General features: G+C 41.1%; 1 protein-coding gene across 1 annotated transcript in view; it reads right to left on the bottom strand.

Annotated features, from left to right (window-relative positions):
- Nucleotides 1-201: 201 nt before the first annotated feature.
- The window catches only part of LOC134564580 (soluble lamin-associated protein of 75 kDa-like), a 70,797-nt gene continuing 47,204 nt past the window's right edge, over nt 202-23,794 (bottom strand). The window contains exon 11 of the mRNA XM_063423473.1: nt 202-1,796. Within this exon, the coding sequence (XP_063279543.1) occupies nt 1,760-1,796 (37 nt within the window). The 3' untranslated portion in view covers nt 202-1,759. The remainder of the gene's footprint in view (nt 1,797-23,794) is intronic.

The raw sequence follows: 23,794 nt of genomic DNA, 5'->3' as shown, positions 1-23,794 counted from the left end.
CTCACAGCCCCCTGCTGAAGACAATACAATTCGATTTTTCTTTTATTTTCTTTGTTACCACTGAGAAAAGTCAGGTTTCAGGTGAAGGCTTCAGAAAAAAAAATCTAAAATTATTTTAGCTTGGGTTGCAGGCTGTTATCCTGAGGGGTTTCAGCTGTCCTTCAGAAGCTTGCTGACATGTCCCTGAGGTGAACACAGTGTACCCACAACTTCTAGACTGACAAAATGTCCCTATGCTTGTGTCATATGGGTTCACAGTTAACAGGGAACACGTGGAAAAAACGTGCATGGGTGGTATTCAGTCATTGCTGAAGCAACAATTCGGTAGCTGTAGGGAATACTTTAGCCACAGGAACAGTTAAATCATAGTAGTTTCAGGAAAAAAGGTGCATTCAGCTTAGAAAAGCCAGGCCATATGAGGCGTTTCCAGGAGATGGTGCTATTCTCAAGCCTTTTGCTCGAACCTTTGCCTCTCAGGGAAAAGACTCAGAGGATCACCATCCTTCCCGTCCTAATATCCGGGTTTATATATTTTATTTTTAAAATAACCACGAACTGAAATCACCAACATGGAGAGAATCAGTCTCCACTAGAAAGGGAGACTTCAGGGAATTAACCTCCAGGGTTGTTTCAGGTTTTCTTTTCCAGAATCAAACCCTTGGGTCTTATTCTAAACAAGAAATTTAAGCCCAGATCTGTAATGTGAGTCTGCCACTCAGTCCCATAGCATCACCTCTGCAGAGAACTGCCTCCTCAGGTCCCCAACAAATGCCAGTGGGAATTGATGGCTTCAAACTAGAAACCATAACAGACTGTGAAGAGAAGGGAGTTGCTGAAAATAGCCTGAAAAGGTGATGCCAATGCAAAAGAATGCCTCTCAAAACCTTGTGCACATTAAGCCTTCACCACCACACTCTTCTAAAGGTTTTTTCTGTGCCTCCAACACAGCTCCTGGGGCCAGGATGCCCCCACATTCAATGCCAAATGGCGACTGGTCAAATGAACTAAAGGCTACAGAGGAACAATCTCTTAGTTTGTTTTCCTTTATTCTCACTTTTGTGTGGCAATGCTAAACCTTGCTGTCTCCAGACAGTGGTCTAGACATAGTAGTCTGTTCTTCAGGAGAAAAACTGGTTTTGTAGGCCAAGCAAGAGAAAAACTAACTCTAAAGGTTAGGGAGATCAACTGGAAATTAGAGACTCAGTTATCAAAATTGCACAGGTAGGATTTGGAGCCTGGATGCCCATTCCCAAAGATCCCAAACCATGGGGCTATAGTCCTACCTCACTCTGCATCTTATTTATTTTTTGCTAGCAGCATAGCTTCATATGGAGACCTGGGTAATTTTCCCAAGCTTGTCCTTCAAATCAATGAACCTGTGTCCTGATGGTTAAAGCAAATCTCTCAGGCTCATGGGGGAAGGGAGGTCAAACCTCCTGACTGAAACCATCAAGGACACAAAGGCCTTGCCCTGGATGGAAAAACTTGTATTTTATGTGAAGGCCAAAGCAGCAGGTCTCTTGACACACATGAGAAATGGTCTTTTAAAAAGGCTGGGTGAAGAATCAGCAGGTTTTTGTGAATCTTGACAGGCTTAGTCTTCAGTTGCAAGATGATCCATGCAGCATCAGGAACAAAGAGCCTCTAGTGTGCCCAGGAGAAGTCCTTCAGGCATCAAAGGAATTTCAATTTCAAAATTTCAGACACTGGGAGGCTCAGACAGCAGGCAAGTGGGCAGGTAGACTTTGGCTAGTACTGCCTAAATCTTCTGATCTCTCAGGGCCTTGGTCTTTTGGCTGTAAAAAGGAAAGTAATGTTTATGTTAGGGTTGCAAGACGTGCTTGAATAATGTTCCAGTCCCACCAAAGTCACTGAAATGCTCAAGTGAATGAGGTGGAAGAACTGGATCCAGGTCCTGGGGATCAGAAAATCTGTTCTCTCTTCTGTGGGGAACAGAGTCCCAGGAGCTTCACTTGCCAGCAGCATTCAAGTTCTAAAGGGTGAATGGTATGTAGTCTCACCTAAAGATGAAAAGTCACAAGGATTCGTTTTGTTAAAAGAAAACTATAATTTTGAAATCCACAACTATCCAAAACCAACGACCTTTTTTTTTTTTTTTTTTTTTAATAACAGTCTGAGAAGTTTAATTCATGAATATGTTTAAAACAGGCTAAATTTGTCTGAGATTTCACAAGACCAAATTATTAGAACAAACTTCTGAAATATGTACACGTAGTTCATGGGCACTCATGGCTGAGCATTTCTGGAGGAAATAAATAAACAGATGTCTGGTCTGGTGTTCTCATGGTCTCTTATTTCTTATATTCACTACATTTTTTGCTACTGCTTCTTTTGAATGTGCACAAGAAATTCTTGCCTTCTGTTCCCCTAATTAAAAAACCACACTGAAGACTTAAATATATTTTAGTTAAGGCGTGTAATTGTCATTTGTCTTCTGTGGTTTCTAGGTAGACCAACCCTTCTGGTTTTGGTACAAGTTTAGAAAAACCTTTTTGATCTGGGAAGATATTTAAGCATACACTCCAGTTTTAAAATATATTTGAGGCTTGTTGGACTTGTGATCAAACAGTTCCTGATGAGTTCAGTGAAAGAATTGGGATATTCAGTTGGTTTTTCTTTTACTTAACAGGAAAGTCTGCAACAAGAAGCTATAAACAGTGAATTAGTGAATCAATATTTTAGACCTGACAGGTGCTCTGAATCACATTTTTCAGCTTTTGGAGTATTGCATTAAGCTCTGAAAATGAGTTATTGAGGATAAAAAAGGGATCATGAGAATCCATTATGAATATATTAGCTACATTGCATTTTAGTCTTGTAAAAGAATAGTTTCCCTCCTCATCTGAAGGACTTACTGGGAAAAAAGGGATACAGAAGCATATGTTACGTAGATCCATAGCTCCTTACACCATTTGTGCATGTGCAAACAAACTAAGAGATTGTTTTGTGTAATTTGTTCAATGTGCATAAATTTATCCATGTAGTGGCTCCATTGACTTAAAAATAAGGACTGCATTTGGCTGTGTATCAATAACAGAGGAGTGGGTAAATGAGCAGAGCTTTTGGGTTTTTTTTTTCCCATGTTTGTATGGTGAAATCAAAGAACAAATGAGTTTTTTGTTTATTATTGATGTAGTTAGCAGATGGAAAATGTTATAGCCACCTTGCATGAGGTCCATTTATGGTACTAAGAAGTAGTAAAAAAATATTAATTGGTGTCTCTATCAAAGAACCCCTGCAAAAATGAGAATTGTATAAAAAAATAAGATTTGCAGCAGACATCTGCTAATTCACATACAAGCATTACAGGTCCAGTGTTGTAAAGCACAAGAGTAAAGGGAGCAGCTGCATCTGCACAAACTTCTTAGGTCACCCTGCCCGTGGACAGTGTGCAGGTACAGGAAAGGCACAGTGCCTGCCCAGGTTATGGCCCCTTCCTCTTCCCTTCTGACTGGGATTTTTCTGACAGTTTATGCCAAATTATATATTGGTTTAACAACTATATACGACTTCTATTAAAGTAAGGATAGCCACTGACGTGGCAGATATCAAGACATCTCCCCTTTACGCCAGATACTATCCTGTAGGCTGGAATATCTTTGTAAAACTGGTCCTGTTTCCACTGAAGATTCAGAGATTCAGAGATTCAGAGATTCATCTTCCACTGAACATCAATATAATTTAGTTCCTTTAATAAATTCAGATTTCTCCACTGATAGTGGAAATAGTTTGATTGAAACTGCAGATTTGCATATCAGAAAATAGATACCAAAAAAACTCCATTCAAAAAATCTACTACTCCTTTAACCCAAGGGTAAGCTGAATACCTGTGCACTTGAATTAAACAGAGCCAGTGAAGCTGTTAAAAAAAAAAAATCTGTATTTTTAGTATTTCATCTTTATTGTGTCCTGACAGCATGCTGTTTATTAGCTCCTTAAGTCAGGTTTGCACATAGAGACTCAAAACCAAGCACAGACATTCTGACTAATGCTATGTCTTGTGTTATGTAATTAAAAAAAAAAAAAAAAAAAAAAGTGTATTCTACTTTCTGTAGAAAGCAGTTGGGGGATGGTTTGTTTGTTTTTCTTTATCTCTTGTAACTCCAGGGGGAGGAGGGTGGATGCCTTCTGATAACAGCCCAGCTGTTAAACCAGGTGGGGCAGTGTTTGTGATCTCTGTCACCACTGCCCACCCTCGGGGATATCTTCTGTTCATGGGCCATTGAGACTCACCAGTGACTGACACATTCCATCATCCATTGGGAGATGGAACACCCAGTGGGGAGGAGCCAACCATTCCTACCCAGATAAAAATGGGGACACAGGGACCCCAGACATTCCTCTTTTCCACTGGATTCCCAGAGGAAGACAGGACTCATCTCACCACCACTGAACCTGTCTGCAGGATCATCTCTACTCCAACAGAACCACATCTGTCACTCCAGGAGGATTTATTTGGGCTGCTTCCAACACCCTGGCCGACAGGGTGTCAGGTTGTATTCCTGACTCCATCAGGGTTTTCTAGGACTTTTGTTTGTTTGCTTGTTTTTTTATCACTGCGTTTGTATTTTTAATATTCCAAGTAAAAAACTGTTATTTCTATTCCCGTATTTTTGCCTGAAAGATCCTAATTGCAAAATTGTAATAATTTGGAGGGAGGGGTTTTTACATTCTCCATTCCAAGGGAAACTCCAGTTTTCCCTGAGAGATCCCTGTCTTTCCAAACCAAGACCTTCTGTGTTTGAGCTAACAGTCCTTTCAGGGCCTAGAAGGAAATGCTCTCCCAAGGCTCTCAAAGCCCTGCCAGCCTGCCTTGGCACCGGTCAGTGCTGGTCGAGGTTGAGCCACCCCTGCACCTAAATCCTTTGCTCCATGGGCATGGATTCCAGCACTCTCCTGTGATTTGCCAGCATTTGAAGGTAATGTTATGCAAGGAGGCAAAGGCTTCATGAGAAGTGATAGATATTGTCAGCTTGCACTGAAATGCTGAGATTTGGCAACCCTAATTGCACTTGAAGCTTCCCAGAGCAGAGCTCCAAAGAGACCTGTAATGCTGGCTCCAAGCTCCATAATATTAATACAAAAAGTTGCTGTAAGACTGTCCCTCGTATCTGCTGAATCTCCAAAATAGCTTATGTCAAATCATCCAAACTATTCCACGACTGGAGAAAGTGTAGCAGGGCATTACGGATGCTCTCTGGAGGCCAGAATCCCTGATACATGTGTGAGGACTCTCAAACTGTGCTTATGTAGGGTAGAAGTATCAAAAAAGTATTTAAGCAATGGAGTATTCATTATCCTTGTCATTAATTGACAGAGATAAAACACTCTGAGAAAGAAGGATCACATTTGGAAAAATCCTCTTCTTGGATTTATTCATTCAGTAGAGTTTTATGGAAAGACTCAGTCATTCTACACAAGCAGTTTGAACTGAGTTTTAAAGTATGAACTACATTTCAACAACCATCACCCCTCTGTAGTTACTTTACAAACATCACATTTTCCTCATCTCTACCCTATTGAAGCTGGGCAGAGCTTTGCTCTCGTTAGGATCAGTAATATCATACCAGACTGTGCTGGTTTGAAAGCAAAACCAGTGAGACTCCAAGTCAGAAATACAATTTAATAGATAGAGAACAAACAACAAGAAAGATAAAAATAAAATAAAAAAAGAATAAGATAAATGCAATAGTACAAAGGACCACTGACAGAGTCAGAATGCAAACCTGACACCCTGTTGGGCAGGGTGTTGGAAGCAGCCCGCAGTGAGTCCTCCCACAGTGACAGATGTGGCTCTGTTGGAGTAGAGATGATCCTCAAGAAAGGCTCCAGTCATCCTCTGGGAATCCAGTGGGAACAGCTCCCTTGGTGTTTGGGATTGCTGTTTTATCCTGGTGGAAAGGCTTTGTCTCCTCCCACTGGGTGGAGCATCTCCCAATGGGATGAGGTGATGTTATCAGTCCTGTGAGAGCCTTCAATGGCCCATTCACAGGGGATGTCCCTGGGAGGAGGATGGGTGGAGGAAGAGATAAGGAGGCCCTGCCTTATCTGCTGTTATCAGGTGTCCCATTAACAGAAGGCATCCGCCCTCTTCCCCCCCTAGAGTTACAAGAGATAAAGAGCAATATCTCCCAACCAACTTCAACAGATGAAAATAGAATACACATTTTTGGTTACATTTTTCAACCCAAGGCACAGACTCACTCATAGAGCTTCTTTTAATCTCCCCTCATGAAGCTGTTGCTGTGCTCAGGCTGCAGCTCAGGCAATGCCTCCACCTGTGCAGCTTTGCTGCTGCAGAAATGGCTTCAAGCAGCAGCTGCTGGGGTCTGAGTGCACAAGCTCAGGATGACAGGGAGAGGTGTCTCTGTGCCACTCCTGCTCTCTCTCTCTGTCTTAGCAAGTGAAGCAAATTCAGCATTGTGCCAAAGTATCAGCCATTTACTTCAACAAAAACTAAACCTGCTTTTCCAGCTGTTCCCATGTTTCGTTTCTTTCATCTTTTACTGCAAACTTGTGTGAAAGGGCACCACACAAGTCTCTGGCACCTTCCTGGAAAGTTAGAGCTGAACAGCTGCAATTGCTCACAATTTCACAGGACTCCTATCACAAGGTCATGTTTTACAGAGGAAAATATTTTAAATTTGGTTTGTTTTTGTTTGAATTCTCTGCTGCAAATCAAACCACAAGCCAGTTCATAATTTCTGATAGGATGACAGAAATGGTAATGACTGCACTGAACTCAGAAAATGAAATGGCCACTAGGGGACAGGAGAAATCCTACTATTATGGCATACAATAATATTTAGTATAACACAGCGAACAGATGTCAAACCCAAATACATTATTTTATCTTTTTGGACTAAGATACCTCGTGTTTTGTCAGGGAGCTGCCCATCAAATTTAGTTATTTGGGTGGCATAACTAAAAATTATTTAAGATACTGCAAAAATATGCAATAATTAATGCTACAAACCTTTAAGAAAATAACTCAGAAAAATAACTGCGTTAGTTTTAGCAGAGATAAATTTCTTTCTCAAAAACCACCTCTACAGAAAGAGAAAAATTAGTGTAAATTAGTAAGTGTAAATTTAGTTATTTTTCAAATTTTCAGACATGGGAGCTAGAGTTGGATTTGCAGAAAATAAGCCAAAATTATCCAGAGAGAGTGGAAATTTTTATTAGCTTCAAACAGAATAATCTGAAGATGTTTGTGGACAGAAGAGTTTTTAGAAGAGTAATTCCTCTATACTATGCAGTTGTCTCATGCTGTTTTTACAAGAATACACAAGAGGTCATAAGCTCCTGTTAAAAATTTTCAGCACTTTGCCTGGTTTTATGTCCAGAATTGAGATGTATTTTTATCCATCTGAGCAGGAAACCTAAAAAGGACACAGTTTGGTAAATGCAGCCCCAAGAGACATGGCCCAAGTGCAGTCAGAGGATGGTGTTACACTCTGAGCTCTCATTCTCCAGCTAATGCAAATCTGTTTGCCTGCTGCTGCCCAGGGCCCTTCCTCCAGAGAGGAGCTGGTTTGGGGCAGTTCAGGGCTCTTTCCAAAAACATGCACTGACCAAGGTTCACATTAATTGATGAAATGCTTCATTTCCCAGTAATGAATGTTTAAACAGTGAGGGCTTTGCTAATGCATTTTGCAACTGCACACAAAGATCAGTGCCAAGACAGTACCACAAACTCAGCCTGACCAGCAGACGATGAATAATCTATTGCTGCTCCTGTTATCAGATATTGGCTTGCAATCCAATAGCTTTTACAGCTTTCCATTAGACTTGCTGGCCCTTCATTTAGTCCCCTTGAAGAGGTGCTGTGCAAAATGGAGGAGGAGGGATGGTCTGGTCTATTTCTCTTTTTATCAGGGAGATTTTGCTGCCCAGTCTGAGCAGGGGGCTCTTGGTGGACAGCAGAGGATGCCCACCAGGCATGGTTCAAACGTGCCAGCAAAGACAGTAAATAAACACGAGGTTCTTTTGCCCACCAGCAGGTTCAAGACTGAAAGCATATCTGGTTCCTCCTAGTCACAAGAAGAATGCTTAAATAAATTATGATAGAAAACAACAAGAAAAGGAGTATTTGGGTGCCTTCAACCTTTGATATTTCAAGTCCTGCTTCAAAAGTGAGGAGGTTCCACACCCCTCTGGGGCTTTTATTAGGACAGCAGTGAATCACCACTTTTGCTATCAGTTTAAATTAATGACACTGCAAAAATACTTTGAAAATTTTTATACAGAGTGCATACTTAAATGCAGCCTAAATGAAACCTTCAGTTTTACATGCAATATGTTAAAAAAAGATCACTTTTTCTTATAATCATAGTTGTACACTATGAACTTTTCTTGGGTTATGTTTCCAAACCAAGACAGAACTTAACCTTACAAGACAGATGGTAATGAGCAGGGAATCTCTTCCAAAATCCTGATATGAGACTGATATTATTATATGTGAGAAATGCATATTATATGGCTCTGTGCAGATATTTACTATATGTATTATGCTAGGTTGAAAAATTATGCTGTATTAACTTTTGAATAGTATAGTGAATGTAGTTTTGTAATTAACATTAAGCTCTAGTAGTTAAAATAGAAGCTATGTGTGTGAGATATTCTTTTTATTAGCTCAGGAGAAGGAGAAGATAATCAGGGGGTTCTTGGCACAGAGATAACAATTGCAGAAACCCCTAAATTCCCAGAGGAGAAGGATTTATGGATACCTTATCAACAGAAATGAACCTCTTCAAGCCTGACTTAGAGGCGCCTGGGGATTAACAAAAAAATTTTTGACAATTACCAGATGAATTTCTTGTTTTAAATAAAATATATGCATAATCATTAAGTGTTTTGTATATGCAATAGATTACTCCTCTTAAGGAGTGAATTTTCTCTTAATGGGGTCCTTTTCCTGGCTCACTTTTGTCCAGGAAGAGATACCCAGCCCAGGCTGTATCTCTTTGTTATTATTGTCTCATAAATTGTCCTACTCTAATTTGTTTAACTTTTATTATTGTATTTGTATTACTATTTTTTTATAACCATTTTTATTTTTATTAAATTTCCAAAAATCCCAAAAACAAGTGATTGGCGTTTATTGCATTATACATTTTTGAAGGCGGGGAATTGACAGGTGTAAGAACTGCAGCTTGGCTGTTTTGACATCAGGCTGTTGGAGTGAGTCCAGAGGAGGCCACCAAGCTAATTAGAGTGATGGACCATCTCTCCAATGAGGAAAGGCAAAAGGAATTGGGATCATTCAGCCTGGAGAAGAGAGGGGTGTGGAGGGATTTTATTGCTGCCTTCCAGTATCTGAAGGGGGCCTACAGATGGAGCAGAACTTTTAACCAGAGCATGCAGCATGGTTTGGCTTAACCTCAGCCAGCTGAAACCAGTGCTCAGGACAAGGGAAAGGGGCTTCAAAATGAAAAGAAGCAGGTTTAGATTTGATATTAGGAAAGAAGATTTTTACTGTGAGGGTGAAGAGGCCCTGGCACAGGTTACCCAGAGAAGCTGAGGATGGCTCAATCCCTGGCTCCTGAAAGGAGCTCTGAGCAACCCAGTCAAGTGGAAGGTGTCCCTGCCCATGGGGAGGGATTGGAATTCGATGAGCTTTAAGGTGTCCTCCAATCCAAACCATTCTATGACTGATTTTTGTGGCCATCTCCCTTGCTCCAGCCCCAGCAGCTCCCCAGTAATTTGTTATTTATAAATCCCTCACACCTGTGTGAGCTGCTGCTGTTGCTGCAAACTTATCATTGCATGCAATACAGGGCTTATTTCAGTGAAATGTTTGATCTTGAAAATGAAGCCTAGATGTCACAGCAACTGATCTTTGATGTTTTCACAGAGGCACAAAGTGACACCGAAAACAGGGACAGAGACTTATCTAGAAATACTGAAGGCAGGTTCAGCTCCTAGTTTAGAGACAGGTAGGGTCTCCAACTAAATAAAAAGTATATGGCAAAATATTACCAAAACCCTGCTTGGGTCACTACTGTTTCTCATTCAAAGAAATTGTATGGGCAAGATTTTTGTTGTCCTAAGAGCATCCGTGCAAGTTGCTTTCACTGCAAAAAACATGCTTAAAAATGAAGCAAAATAATCCCCCTAACCAATATTTCCATCTGATAGAAGTGTGGAATTTTTGTATATAGTTTCCCACAAAGAGACAATGTTCCTAAATTTCCTTGTGCTTTTGGAAACATCATACAGAAAATAGGCATAGGAAGGTTTCCTAGCTCCAAGGATATTAGGCAGCTCTAATTCACTACATTTGGAAGAGGCAATGGGAATTCAGTTTGGGAAGGCTGCAACATGAACACCATCACAGGAACTTCTTCTCTTGATCTACAAAATCTGCAGCAACTGGATACACCATAACCATGAGAGGAGGACACAAGGACACAAGGACACAAGAAGGGTATGAGAGACATCTAAAGGAAGTGAGGGGATTATAGATGCAGCGAGGTATTGGGAGGCAAGGAGATATATGTGGGAGGTGGGGTGGAGGCAGTGGTATGAAAACAAACCCAAGGGCGTTAGAAAACTCTGGCCATGCTCCTCCTGCAGGACACAAGACCTCAGGCTCTCCTGCAATGCTGAACATGTTGGGACTTTGGCAGCATGCTTCCTTTTTTTCAAGATATTTATGCTGAGAGCTTTTCCTCTTCAGACAAGCAAATCCCTGGATGACAGACTCCAGAAGAAACCTCTAATGCTTGAATAATTTCCCATGTGTGGAAAACACTGGAACACTATGAATTTTGAACTGCTTAGGATTAATTTACCCTCACTGTGAACATCATGATCTATAGTAGAGATGCTCTAAGAAGTTGCTAGCAACCAACCTCATTTGATCAATGAAGTATCGTTCTTTTGTTATGGTGCTGAAGGTTTTACTCTACATGTGAGTCAACCATTAAGCTTTGCTCTTGAAAAATCAATACAGAGAATGAGCTTCATTGTGGTAAAAGACTCAGTCCTAAATATAATGATTGTACAAGCAAAATTCATCCTAACTCAACTTTCTTTCAAGTTAACTTTAGGGTAACCTATTTGATTTATCAACTATTTGTAAATATATGTATTTATCATATATATATATATATATATATATATATATATATATATATATAGTAAATGCAGTATGAATGATACTAGAAAAGTTTCAAGGTGTTAGAAAAATGCTTACACTTTTAAGTGAAATATCTCAAGATATTTTAGCCTATAAAGAGACTGTAAAGCCCAGATATGCTTTCCTTTAGGCTTTCATTTTCTTACACAGAAGCAGATTGACAGAAAATTTCTCCCATGAATATGAGATACAGTCAGCCATATCACAATGGTTCATGCATTTCTTTTTCTGTGTTTTCCTCTGCATCTGCTTCCAAAATTTATTTTCAAATTTTCTGTCTTCTCATCTAATGTCTGAAAGCCATCCAAACTCTCAATAGAAAAGTTCTTTAAAAATATCCATCTTTGTTTTTTACTTTCATGGCAAAACTTGTGTCAGATGATCACACCAGAGAAACTTTTGTTCAGGGCTCAAGAAAAAGGAGACTTAATTTGTATTTTTAAAACTCTTATCCTAAACTTCAATCAAAAGCCCAGATTCAAAAATTATTATATGGTCTTTTCTACTATACCAGATTTCACAAATTGCTAGCAACAAAGAAATTCCTCACTAAATTATAGCATATTTATCAAAGCATTTCCTATCTCAGTTTGAAGCTCACAGGTGGGCATTAAAAATTCCATGGGGACAGAAAAGGATTAAATTTGGTTGTTCTAATAGTTAATATACTCACCTGTAAGTCATCAGTCCTCTCTCCTCTTTCCTCCTGTCCTTCCTAGAATTTCTTTGACAGTCAGTTTCAGCCTTTATTGTGAGTTGGCTGTTAAACCTTTACCCTGGTCCAATCATTAGACAAGTTTGATTATGCCAGTCTATTTTCTATCATGTGACTTCCATTACAGGTCTTCACTGCATTTTTTTATGAAACAACATAGAAACCTTCTTATGAAGAGACCTTATTTCCCTAGAAACCTGACAGAGAATCTTTAAAGACATGAGACTCATTTTCTGCCTCTCTGCAGTTTCAAAATTAAATTCTTAGTGTACTCAAGATTTGAGTAATTATTCAATAGAGGTCAGCCTGTCCCAGTGTCTAAATAATACTTCTTCTGAGATAGTGAAAATTGTTCATTTCCAAGGACTACAAAAGGATGTAGTCTGTTAAATATTTTGCAATAATTTATTATTTCTATTTCAAATGGACTTAAAGTTTTATTATTAGTTACCTCTTTATTAAGCTTATTCAGTTAAATTGAGATTAAAAGGTCATGGTGATCACATTGGATTCAGGCTCAGGAAGCACAGCTGTGCTGTCTGTGCTCAAGAACCACTTCTGCACATACTTTTGATGAAGAAAAATTGAATGAATGAAAATAACCTAAAAAACAAACAGAGGAGAAACATCCAGACAATAGATGTAGTTTCTCCCTCTTAGTGGCACAGTTGCAGACCTTCTAATACAATTGCCAGTAAGCTAATTCCTTTTACCCTTGCCATTTACAGCTTTCAGGATTGAATTTTGAAGCCAGATGAAAGATTTAGAGAGAGGAGCCCTACTGACTTCCAGAAAACCTTATGTTCTAAATCCCCCAAATGCTTCTGATGTCCCCATGCATGGACACTGCAGTTTCTGCAGTTTCTCCATGTCTGAAACAGCTGGCCAGTGGATCAGAACATCAACAAACATCAGGACAACAGTGACTCCCCAAACATGTTTAGGTATGTAATGTCCAGCTCTTGACAGCCAGGTCCTTGTCTCTGACTCATTTTTGAAGGCTGACTGACTACCACTTCCTCCTGTCTTTTGGAATAATGCTGAAACACTGGGTTCTCCAGGATATCTGTCCCCTAGGTCATTCTGTCTGCCCATCACATCTGTGGATGTGTTTCCTGCAAGGGGCACTGTCACCTTTTTCAGTGGAGGATGTTGACCTGATAGGTGAATTTATTGGGAGGGAAGGGTACAAGGGTCCCCCTCCCTCTCGGGGGAACTCACAGAACATGAAATTTGAGCAGACTGTCAGAGCCAGCCACACAAGAGCACATTTATGAGGTAATTCACTCAGAACTACATCTATCAGACATCCACTATGCTCATTCCCAGAAAGTTCTAGACACACACAAAAGGAACAGAAGCATAGTCATGTAAACTTCAGCAGGGCTTAATCTCACACTGACATCTTGGTTTAATGATAATAAAGCTCACAGAATAGATTATCAGCATCTTGGTACTCCTCATCTCACAACAACTCGCTGAGTGGGTAATGTGTTTATTTTAAAAATAAATATGTCAAGATGTTGACATGCTGGCTTTTGCCTGTGATGGATTTTACCATGGTTTACAGAATGACAGCATGGGTTTGGGTTTGGGAGGGGCCTTTTGATGTCACCTTGCCCAAACCCTCTGCTCAAACAGGGCCACCTATAGCTCAGGACCACAATCAGATGGCTCTTCAGTATCTCCAGGAGTGGAGACCCCACAACCTTTCTGGGCAACCCCTGGTGGTGCTCAGTCACTTTCACAGGAAATATGTGTCTCAGAAAGAACAGTGCATCCTGATTTCAGTTTGTAAATGCTCCCTTGGTGAATCCATTCTGAGCACTCCTGATGATTTCCTTGTTCTTCATGTGCTAGAAAATTACATCCAGGGCTGTCTGTTCTATCACTGTCCCAGGAATCAAGGGCAGGTTAAGTGTCCTGTAGTTTTTATTTCTACTGATGTCATAGAACCCCAGTGACTTCAACAGGCTTTAGTTCAAGTCGTAAAGAAAATGAGAATAGACCCAGGAACCTTATCTTCTAGTGTTAGCTACCAAATATACCTCTCAACATTGGTGATGATCTAGACTGAGCCAGGAGTTGCCTTCTGGACACAGGACAAGTACAGCATTTGTTTAGACGGCTGAGTAGGGAACCACCTTCCAGTATCACCTCTGAGGAAATCAGAAACAATAAGAATATACTAAATGGTCTTATTACAAAAAGGCACAAGACTCTCTTACTACAAATAGCAAACCTGCCACTCTACACAATTCAGAGAGATTTTCATAACTCTCTGGCTGCTACTTAAATTGAGATGTTTCTCTCCAAAGTACAGAATAAGCTGTCTGCATCTGACTGGGTTTCTGTTTTCTGGGGGATTTTTTGTCTGTTTGCATATCATCTCTCATTTGCACTCCTCCCTCCATTTTCATAGCCCTGCAGTGATCAGACACTCTCACTGTCATATCCCTTTCCAAGCCTCCTGGTATTCAGCCTCTTTTATTAAAATCTCATCTAACTTCATTATTTTTTAAATATAAAAGGGAAAAATCTATTCTCTTTCTACTGTACTAATTTATTTCTTGACTACATGCACCATTCCAAAACATAGCCCAATTGTAAGAGAGCAAGATGGAAAATCAACTTGCACATCACATCTACAACCCCCTCTGGGTTGTGTGACAGGGAAGGGATACTAAATATAGAAATTAAATAGCTTCCACAGTTAATCTAGATAAAATTAAAATTTTAATATTGGAATTGAATATCTAATGTGGATTTAATCAGTATACTGATGGAATCATCTTTCAAAATATGAAACAGAAAATAGAACATTTAATATTTTCCACCTCAGAGTCTTTCTCTTAGGATCTGTATCAGGTTTTGCTTAGGTGCTTATAATTCCCTTCATACACTTTAACAGACAAAACAGTTTCAATCTACAGGAAGGCTTGGCCACAGCCCAGATGAAGATGTGCTGCTGGGTCTCTTTTGGCATTTGCAACACCTGGCACAGGCCCCCAGTGGCTGAAAACTGGCTTGGGAGATGCTGCAAAGCAAAACTGCTGCCAATCCAGCAGTAGGTTGCTGCCTGGCATGAGCTGCTCTGTGCTGATTTAAATCCAAATCTCCTCAGAACAGCTGTGCTCTGCTGAGAAACCTTACTCCTGCTTGGATGCTGCCAATGACTCATTCCTGCACACACATCCTGCTGCAAACCACAGTTTAAATGTCAGCAGACCTTGTACCAACCCAGAAGTGCTGGAAGCCCCATGACCCTCAGCTGGGGAGCTGCCTTTTGTGTCCCTTTCCCTGGGTGTTGTTGTGTCTCCGGGCTTATCTTGACATCCCCACACTTTGTCAGGATCTGGGGGCTCTCAGCTCCCCTTTGCCCTGGGCAGAGCAGGGGGCTTGGGTGAACCTGTGACCTCCAGGGGCCAAGGAAGGAGCAACTCTCTCCTCAAGGCCTCATGAACTTCCCTTTATTAGCACCCTGCAAGTATTGGTGCATGAATCTGGAGACCTCACATCACTTCCATACCCCATTCCTGTCATTCCTTCACTGCAGCTCAGCTAGTGGACACATCTGGATTCCCCCAGCAAGCTGTGCTCCTCAAGGTACCAAAGCTCCCAGATCATTTTGTCATAATATTGCTAATGGCAAAGGCTTGCAAAGCTGTCTTTGAAATATATTCCTGCACCCAGATGCCTTAATAATTTATAAAGTCAGCAAATCACAGTGTTGGCACGAAGATATTTTAATATTAAGCTGCTATAAGTTTGGACCAGATACGTTCTGCTGAGTCCAATGAAAGGCAATTGCAATAACATGACAAGACAGTTGAAATATTCAGTACATTTGGAGAGACAGTTGGAAACCCAAATATTTAACAATTTATGCATTGCTTTTGCAGATGCTTAAGAAGGATTTGATCTGTCTGTATGCAAAACTAAGCTACAAATAAGGTCAAACCCAAGTTATGTATTTACAGTACACAGCACAGTGTTATGTAAGAGAGCAAGCCCCTCAAAAGGACTGTTCTATATGTGTTTCTTTCACAACATGCTATATAATAATGAAGTAATTCCTCTCATCTACTTCTAGTCCTGTCAGGCACACGGCACAGGAGATAGAAATGAAAATGTGGGGAAAGTATCCAGTTGAATAAAATCACATAATCCTGCCCCTATGGGGGGAATATGGCAGTCACAAGCAGTCAGGTGTGGGGTGGAACACAGCAGGTTCCCACAGCACTGACAAACACCACGTGTGTGCTTTGGGATGGAGGAGACCTGTGTGACAGGAGAGACACAGAACAGGGAGAGCCACAGATCTGAGCTTAGTCTGGATGGGCACGTTGTACTATCTGCATCAGGAGTGGTTTCCAAGCATGTCAAGTTTTTCTCCATTTCGGAGGAACCCGGAATATGTGAGCAAAGAAAACACAGAGTTTGTGAATAAGAAAAATGGCATTTCAGCAAATAGAAAAATAGTGGGTCCCAGACTGAAAGGATCATAGCTGGAGTAACAAAAATAAGGTCTGGAAATGTGAAACACAGCACATTTGTACCGGTTTTGGCTGGAGTAGGGTTAATGTTTTTCACAGTAAAATGATTTTGGCTGGGGTTAAACCACAGCAACACTGCAAGGTCAGAGTTTTATTAAAACCCAACAGCCATAAGGTAAGGCAATTACAGATGCACAAGCACTATCTCTGTCTACTTTCATTTGCATTCCAAACCAGGCATTATGGCATATTTCCCATCCATGTTTCTAAGAGCAAAAGGCATTATATGTAGACCACAAGGTTTTGTCCATATATCTCATTATGACTTTGTACCAGCCTTTCTCCAGTTTCCTTTTCTAGCTACCTCCTATCACTAATACTGTCTTCCAGATACTGGTTTCACCTTTCTCTGTACCCAATCCCTCCCAGAGGGCTATCCAGCAACTACTGTTTCATCAACAAAACTAAATGTTAAATTATCCAGCCAGTTGACTTTGACCTTCTAACTGTGAATTTGAGGTTTCATATTTGGAATTTGAAACAAAAAATTTCCCACCCTGGAGCTGAGAAATGCCAGGTGAATATCAGTTGAATGGAAAAAAGAGTAGAAAGGTGTTTCATCCAGACTACAGAGAATTTTCCAACCAACAGTGATGAGCTGTAGCACCTCAGTACATATATGTCTTTCAAAGAGAAGTACATTGAAGTTCTAATATTGAAATAAATTGTGCATGTAGACTGCAACTTAGCAAAGCAGAAGTTTGCTCTGAAGCTTAAAGCATGCTTTGGCAAAGTCCCAGCAGAACATAAACATTCCTTGGAAAGTCAGCACAGACAATATCCTATTGAAGTCAGAGGATCATTTTTTCAATTAAGTTGCATATAAGTCCTTTTACACTAACAATAAAGGTATAGGGCTTTGTGTATCCATACTGTGCATCCTAGGAGAAGCATAGCCTTAGCCTATCACTCTGTCCCAAGCCCAGGCTTGCCTGGCATCAGCACCATCCCCTTCCCAAACTCCTGCAGTGATGAGCTGAGGGAAGAGCCTGTATCCACGCTCAGAGCCAATTTCTCCACGGATGCAGCTCTGTCTGTGCCTGCTCTTTACAAACGTGGGTACCTGCAGTGAGGTGGGGGTACAGGAGCTCTGCAGCCGGGTGTCTGGGGTGCCTTGCAGGCTGTGCTGCAGCCAGGGGTGCAGTGCCAGCCCTGTGATGCTCCTGGCCAGGGCACCCAGGGGTGCTGCCTGTGCAGGGGCAGGGCTGCTGGTGCTGCTGCAGAGCACACAGCTGCTCCTCCCTGCCGTGGTGGGGCCACCAAACCCCACAGTCCTGTCACCAAGGAGAAAATATGTCAGAGGAAAATCTGATTTCATCCATTTCACACATGTTTTAAAGCTGATTTTAACCACTTTTAAAAGTGCTAGTGGTTGCCTCGTGTCCTTGTTGTCTGGATCTCGTTTCCATCAAGTTCAGTGAAGTCTCTTCACCACATTCCTGATTGTAAATTGCTGTGTTCCAGCTTCGTGTTTGATCTCGTGTCTCTGTCTTGCCTGATCTCCACAGCTATAGCACCCTGCTGCTCTCTGCTACTGGGTCCCCTTTTAAGTGCAAGTGATAGATGCCTGCCTTTTGAAGCTGATTATTTCCCAGCTGCTGCACTTTACTGCAGGCAAAGAGTTAGTTAGAAAAGCAGGTGAGGAGTTGTATTTTATGAGAAAAAATATTTATGACTTAACTTAGTCACAGAGGTAGTTGGACTAGATGCACACAGGGATCAAGTAACATATATAAAATAAGAGTAATTTAAGTTCAAGATCTGTTTCCCAGATCACTACCCAGAGAGAGGAGAAAAAAGAAGAAGGTTTACACAGATACTCAGCACTGGAAAATTCTGTGTCAGTCTCCTGATGATGAGGGACATAGACACCAGAGGGAAAAAGAAAATAACTGACAGAACATGGTTTTATCTTGTCCTGCTGTCTTTTTAGAAAAACTGAACATCAATTAGGTGTGAATGCCTTGGAAGATTGCCCCCCTTAGGAAAAAAATACTGCTGCAAAAGCTTTCATGTTCCAAATCAGCTGCTTCTTTACAAACTACATTGGCTGCTTGCTGGTATCTTGTTTTTTCTTGTAGCAGTAGTTAACAAGAATGTTTGTCTGATCAGATTGTTAGAGTCAACAGAACACAACAGTAAGAGACAAAAACCCCACACAGGCTTGGTGTTGACTGCTCTGCTTGTCTGCCAAACACACCAGTCCAGGAGAGTCACCAGCCTTGTTCTTTTCTGCTGAGCTGCATGGGATTTATAGATTACAACAGGGTTAATGAGCTTTGTTTGTCAATCCCAAAGCACACCACATAAACCCCACACATTCACAGGGCAGCCTCTCCTCCACGGCTGGGAAAGACCTGGAGGAAAAAGAGGCCTGACCAACCAGTTTCTGAAGAAACCTGATGAGTGATGAAAACGCCTTCCTTTTAACATTGCTGCCCTCAGGGATACACAGCTGGCTTTCTTCAGGAGGAGAACACTGAGTGTGAAAATGGGCAGTGGTTTGATTTGGAATGGTTTTGTCTGTGAGCTGCAGAAACCTGAAGCTTGCTTTCCTAATTAAGTGACATGTTGTCTAATGTTTGCCCACAGACTCAGCAGTGAGGGAAAGCTCTAGAGCATTTTATGCCCTCCCACAACACGTGGCCATATGGCTGACCTGAAGCCCAGAAAAATTCAGAGTTTCAGTTTTTCACATGGTGTGAAACCTTTTAATGCAATCTAACTTTGTGGCTTTTGCAGCCAGAGTCAAAGAAATTTAATCCCCTAATTAGCAAAAAACCCTCAAAACCAACAACAGCAATTTCTGCCCTGCACATGTTCTGTCTGCTTTCTGTTCCCACCTCTTCTGCACCACTTTGCCCACACCAGAGTTATATGTTACCATATCCTGCTTAGCAGTGAGCAGGAAATTTAAAAAAACCAAAAAGCAATGAAGTAGCACCATAACATAATTCTCACCAGAGGAGATGCTGCCCTCTTCACTGGAGACTATCACACATCTATATATCTATATATCTATATATCTATATCTGTATCTATAGATCTATATATCCATATATCTATATATCCATATATAGATAGATCTATAGATCTATATATCCATATATCTATAGATCTATAGCTCATATATACATATAACATAGATATATAATATAAATTTTTATATGTGTGTCATATAATTATACTGCTTCACTGGTACCAGTGCAGAAAGTACTGAGAATCAGACAAAGACAGATATTTCTGTATCTTGAACTACTGTAAAAAAAGTAGAAAAGAAGGAGGAGGGTAAAGCATCAGAGGTGGAGAAACCCTCCTGAGACTTTCTGAGCATTAGGCTTGGACATAATCTGATGAAAAGGGACCACACATATTTGTAGATGACAAAATCGTGATGATACCAACCCACAGCATGTCACAGAGCATTGAATTCTCACCCAAGGGCAAGTAAAACAAGGTTACTCGTAAACAATTTGAGTAGGAACCTAATTTGTACCCAGGACATTTCTGTCAATAAAAGCAAACATCCCAGACTGCTGTCTCCTTCTCATTTCCTTCTCTTCCTGATTGTTATTGAGCATTCTCTTATCCACAAGTCAGTACAGAAGCTCCATCAAATATGCTTTAATCTGGCCAGAAGAAACCAACTTTTTTTAGTTTTGGATTCCAGGGAAAGCTTTACTCCATTTGAGAGAAACAATGAAGTCATACCTTAAACTGGAAAGCCATCTTCCTCAAATTAATGCAAGAGTGAGAAGATACAGGGACAAACCTCCCTGCCTGAGACAAGCTGCCTAAACAGTGATCCCAAGAGTTTTGATTTGTCTTATTTGGCTGAGCCAAATGCATCCCAGTTTGGTGGGTGGGTTGTATTTGTTGGCAGTGGCAGAGCTCACTGCCCTGTTTCACACTGCAGTGCACTACAGGGTATCTCCAAAAAGTTTGAAGGCAGATGGAGCTCAGTTCCTCTCGATGTCTTCTCTTCAGCTGCAGGCTTTGGTTGAGCCTGCTGTCCTAAAGCCAGTGGGGCTGAACTGCAGAAGGTAGGGGCAAGTGCTTCAGACATCAGCAAAATAAAATACTCATCATAATAACTGGCAGATTTAAGCTTTCTCTTTAACTAAATGGACTAGGAACTGGGAAGGTATCTCCATGTCCTCTGACCAGCAGTTATATGAATAAAGAGTCCCAAAGTTCTTCCATGTTATGTCTGAGCACAAGACATTTATTTCACATTTATTTTCCTTTCAGAGAACACCAATGTTCCCCACCCCATGCCTGGGAGAACCAGTGCTGCAGGTTCAGCTGTGCACTTTTGCTGCAGAGCTGCCTTGAGGCTTCTCTGGCAACATCAGAAATAAGAGCCAGGGCTGGACCAAGGTCAGGTACTTGAGAACCCTGGAAAGGAACAAGTAGTGAGAAGGGATTGTGGAGAGTTAGTATCCATGTTCCTTTACCATCAGCTGTGAGAGATTTTGGGAACAGATGTGTTGCCACTTGCACAGTGCAAGCTCTGCACAGCTCTTTCCTGGGCATAATTCCCCCTGCCAGCCCAGCCTCCCAGCTATCTGGGAGAGACTAAAAGGAGCCATGACATTTTTGTGCCTGGTTCCCTTTCATTCTCTGACTTGGCTGCAGCTTGCCCTGTTTTCTCCTAGGCCTGGTCTGACAGTGCAGTTCTGCTTCACAATATCATGTTTCTAGAGCTGCAGTGCTGCTTCTGACTGATTCAATCCTTGCGTGTGCCCTGAGCCACACACTGAGGAGTGGTAAATCCTCTCTCCCCTCCTGTCTGATTTCCACCTCCTTTGTGCTTGCTACAAAAACCAGGACAAATATGAATCAAGGTGATACTAACTGGAGAGGCCAGCCAGCAAAGGGACACACTTTAACAAAAAAAGGCAGCTCACTTTAATGGCCCCTCACTGAATAGTCATTGAATGAGGAAGATTGTGGTGTACTTGTTCTTTCACTAATTAATGTCAGTATGACAGCTTTCAGGAGAGGTCAGACAGCACCTCAGGGAGGCTGCTAAATGCAGAACTCATTTGAGCATGGAGGTTGCTGCAACTGCAGCCCTTCATAAAAAAACTCAGTATATTCAAGTATGGCAAGTAATTAGTATTTTCCCCATTGGAGGTTGCTTGAGAATGAAATGATAGTGAACTTTTTCCCTGTAAAGAGTCAAAATATATCTCAGAAGCTTATGCCTCCACAATCAGACAGATAAGCAAGTTCTGTAGGCTGAAAATTTGTATATCCTAATTTTTTACTTCCATGCTTTGTTCCAGTACTTTCTTGGGTCTTGAAAACAGCTGGCATAAATTCTAACAGCAAAGACTGCTCCAAAACTAGGACTCCAAACCCTTGATATTTCTGATAATTCTATTCTGTAGAAAAATGAGAATTCCATGCAGAATTCACACATAGGTCTGTGAACCATTTGCCTGGAAAATAATTTATCCAGTCCACTCACAGCAGATCGATTGCAACCCGTAGTTACATCTCCATGGGCAGAACTGCTCACATTCATACCAAGGTTTAAGTTTCATGTTCTGCCAGATAGCCTGGGCTTTTAATAGGGCATGATCTACAAATGCCTCAGTGATAATCTAATATATTGATTTTACCCTTCTACATTTTCTGGTATCATGATGACCAGATAGTTATTCTCGATTCTGCTCAGTTCCTAGCATTAATGCTGCCCTTATGCACACACTCACAGACTCCTAACAACAAATCTGTCCCAAGCACTGAAAAGGATGCTTTGTGATTTTTCACCTACTGGTACTCATTAAGAGATGTTGAATTTTCCAAGGTATTTTGTAGGTATTCATGCATCCATGAACTTAAAATCCAATGGTCACATTTCGTGCTTCTCCAAACATTTTCAGAATAATTAACTCCATCTGAACATCTTCTCTCCAGCACTATGAAACCAGCAGACCCAACAGTGTGGAAGGAACTACTGTAGATTTTTCACTGTAATTTGCAATCTGAATAGTGAATTTCTCCTCAGCTAATTCACACATAAAGCCTGCTCACATCCACAAAACCCACTAGACTTTACATTAAACCATCATTGAGTGAGTGGCAGGAACAAACTCTGTGTCAGGAAAGCACCTGCTAGGAAAAGAGGATACAGTCAGCAACAACAGCTCACAGATATCGTGCCAGGTAATGACAACCTTTGGAAGGTGGTGGGAGATCCACTTTTATCATCATTTTTATGATCAGAAGATCAGGACTTCATGGAAAAATACTTTATTTTCAAGATGCAGGGAAGGAGGTCTCTGTTAAGTGGGACACAGTGAAAGCTCGTGTGAAAAAAGAAGGGGAAGAAAAAACTGAATGTTCTGACACCCTAGAACAGAGCAAAGCAAAACCAAACAGGAGCAAAGCACTCTGGACACAGACCATGCAGGACAGGCTAAAGCAGGAAGGAGCAGATCCCAAATGCTGATTTTCCAGCTGCCAGAAAACCTCCCCACATTTTATGCAGCCCATGTGCTAGACCTGCATGGGGATATATCTGAATCCTGAAAGAATAGATGGGAGAGCAGCAAAATTCCTGTGCTCTCCCTGCTGGACCAAGCTGTGCTGGACCTTCACAGCTCCAAAGGACATGGAATTTTATGCTCTGCTTAGTGACTGGGCCAAAAGCCCAGTCAGATACAGTCAGGTAATGTGCCTGAATCAACAGCCCTCACTCTTCTGAACATATACTTTCAAAAATTCCCAGGGAGAGCCACGGGAAGTGTCAAAGGGAGATCCCAAAAATGAAATCAAAGCAATGTCACAATAAAGCCAGTAGGGGTAAGGAAAAAGTTGAAAAGTTGAGTTCATTCTTATCTGAGCAAAATACCACAGAATGCTCTAATAAATATGCCAATAAAATGGGAAGAAATTGATCAGAAATCATTAATATGCATTTTGTACTCATGAAAGCACCTAACTACAGAGAGCAGCAGGAAAGTCCCTAAGCACAGGCTGAAGAGAAAGATGTGAACTGTACATGTTTAAATTTGAAGAGCTGCAACAACATAATTGTCCGTGAATCAGGAAAGCAAAGACAAAGCCTTTATTTTAGAATATGTATTTTATGCCTGTGTCCACATGAAAGCGTGCATTTACACATCTCCATAAACACACAGATAAATATATATATATATATTTATGTGCATACATGTGCTCGCATGGGGATGCTGTGTTTACTGTATTTGGCACAGTGAGCAAACAGAGGCAGCCCCACTAAGTTCTGCCTCCAGTGAGTGAACGGGTGCAGAAAGTCTTGAGAAAAATAACTTTCTTTGCCCCAGAGTCAGTAGGTGCAGACCCCCGAGCGTCTCCTCCCTGTGG

This window comes from Prinia subflava, chromosome Z, assembly GCF_021018805.1.
Source record: "Prinia subflava isolate CZ2003 ecotype Zambia chromosome Z, Cam_Psub_1.2, whole genome shotgun sequence".
Classification (NCBI taxonomy): domain Eukaryota; kingdom Metazoa; phylum Chordata; class Aves; order Passeriformes; family Cisticolidae; genus Prinia; species Prinia subflava.
Note: the sequence above shows the minus strand (reverse complement) of the source record. Positions and strands in the feature narration are given on the sequence as shown.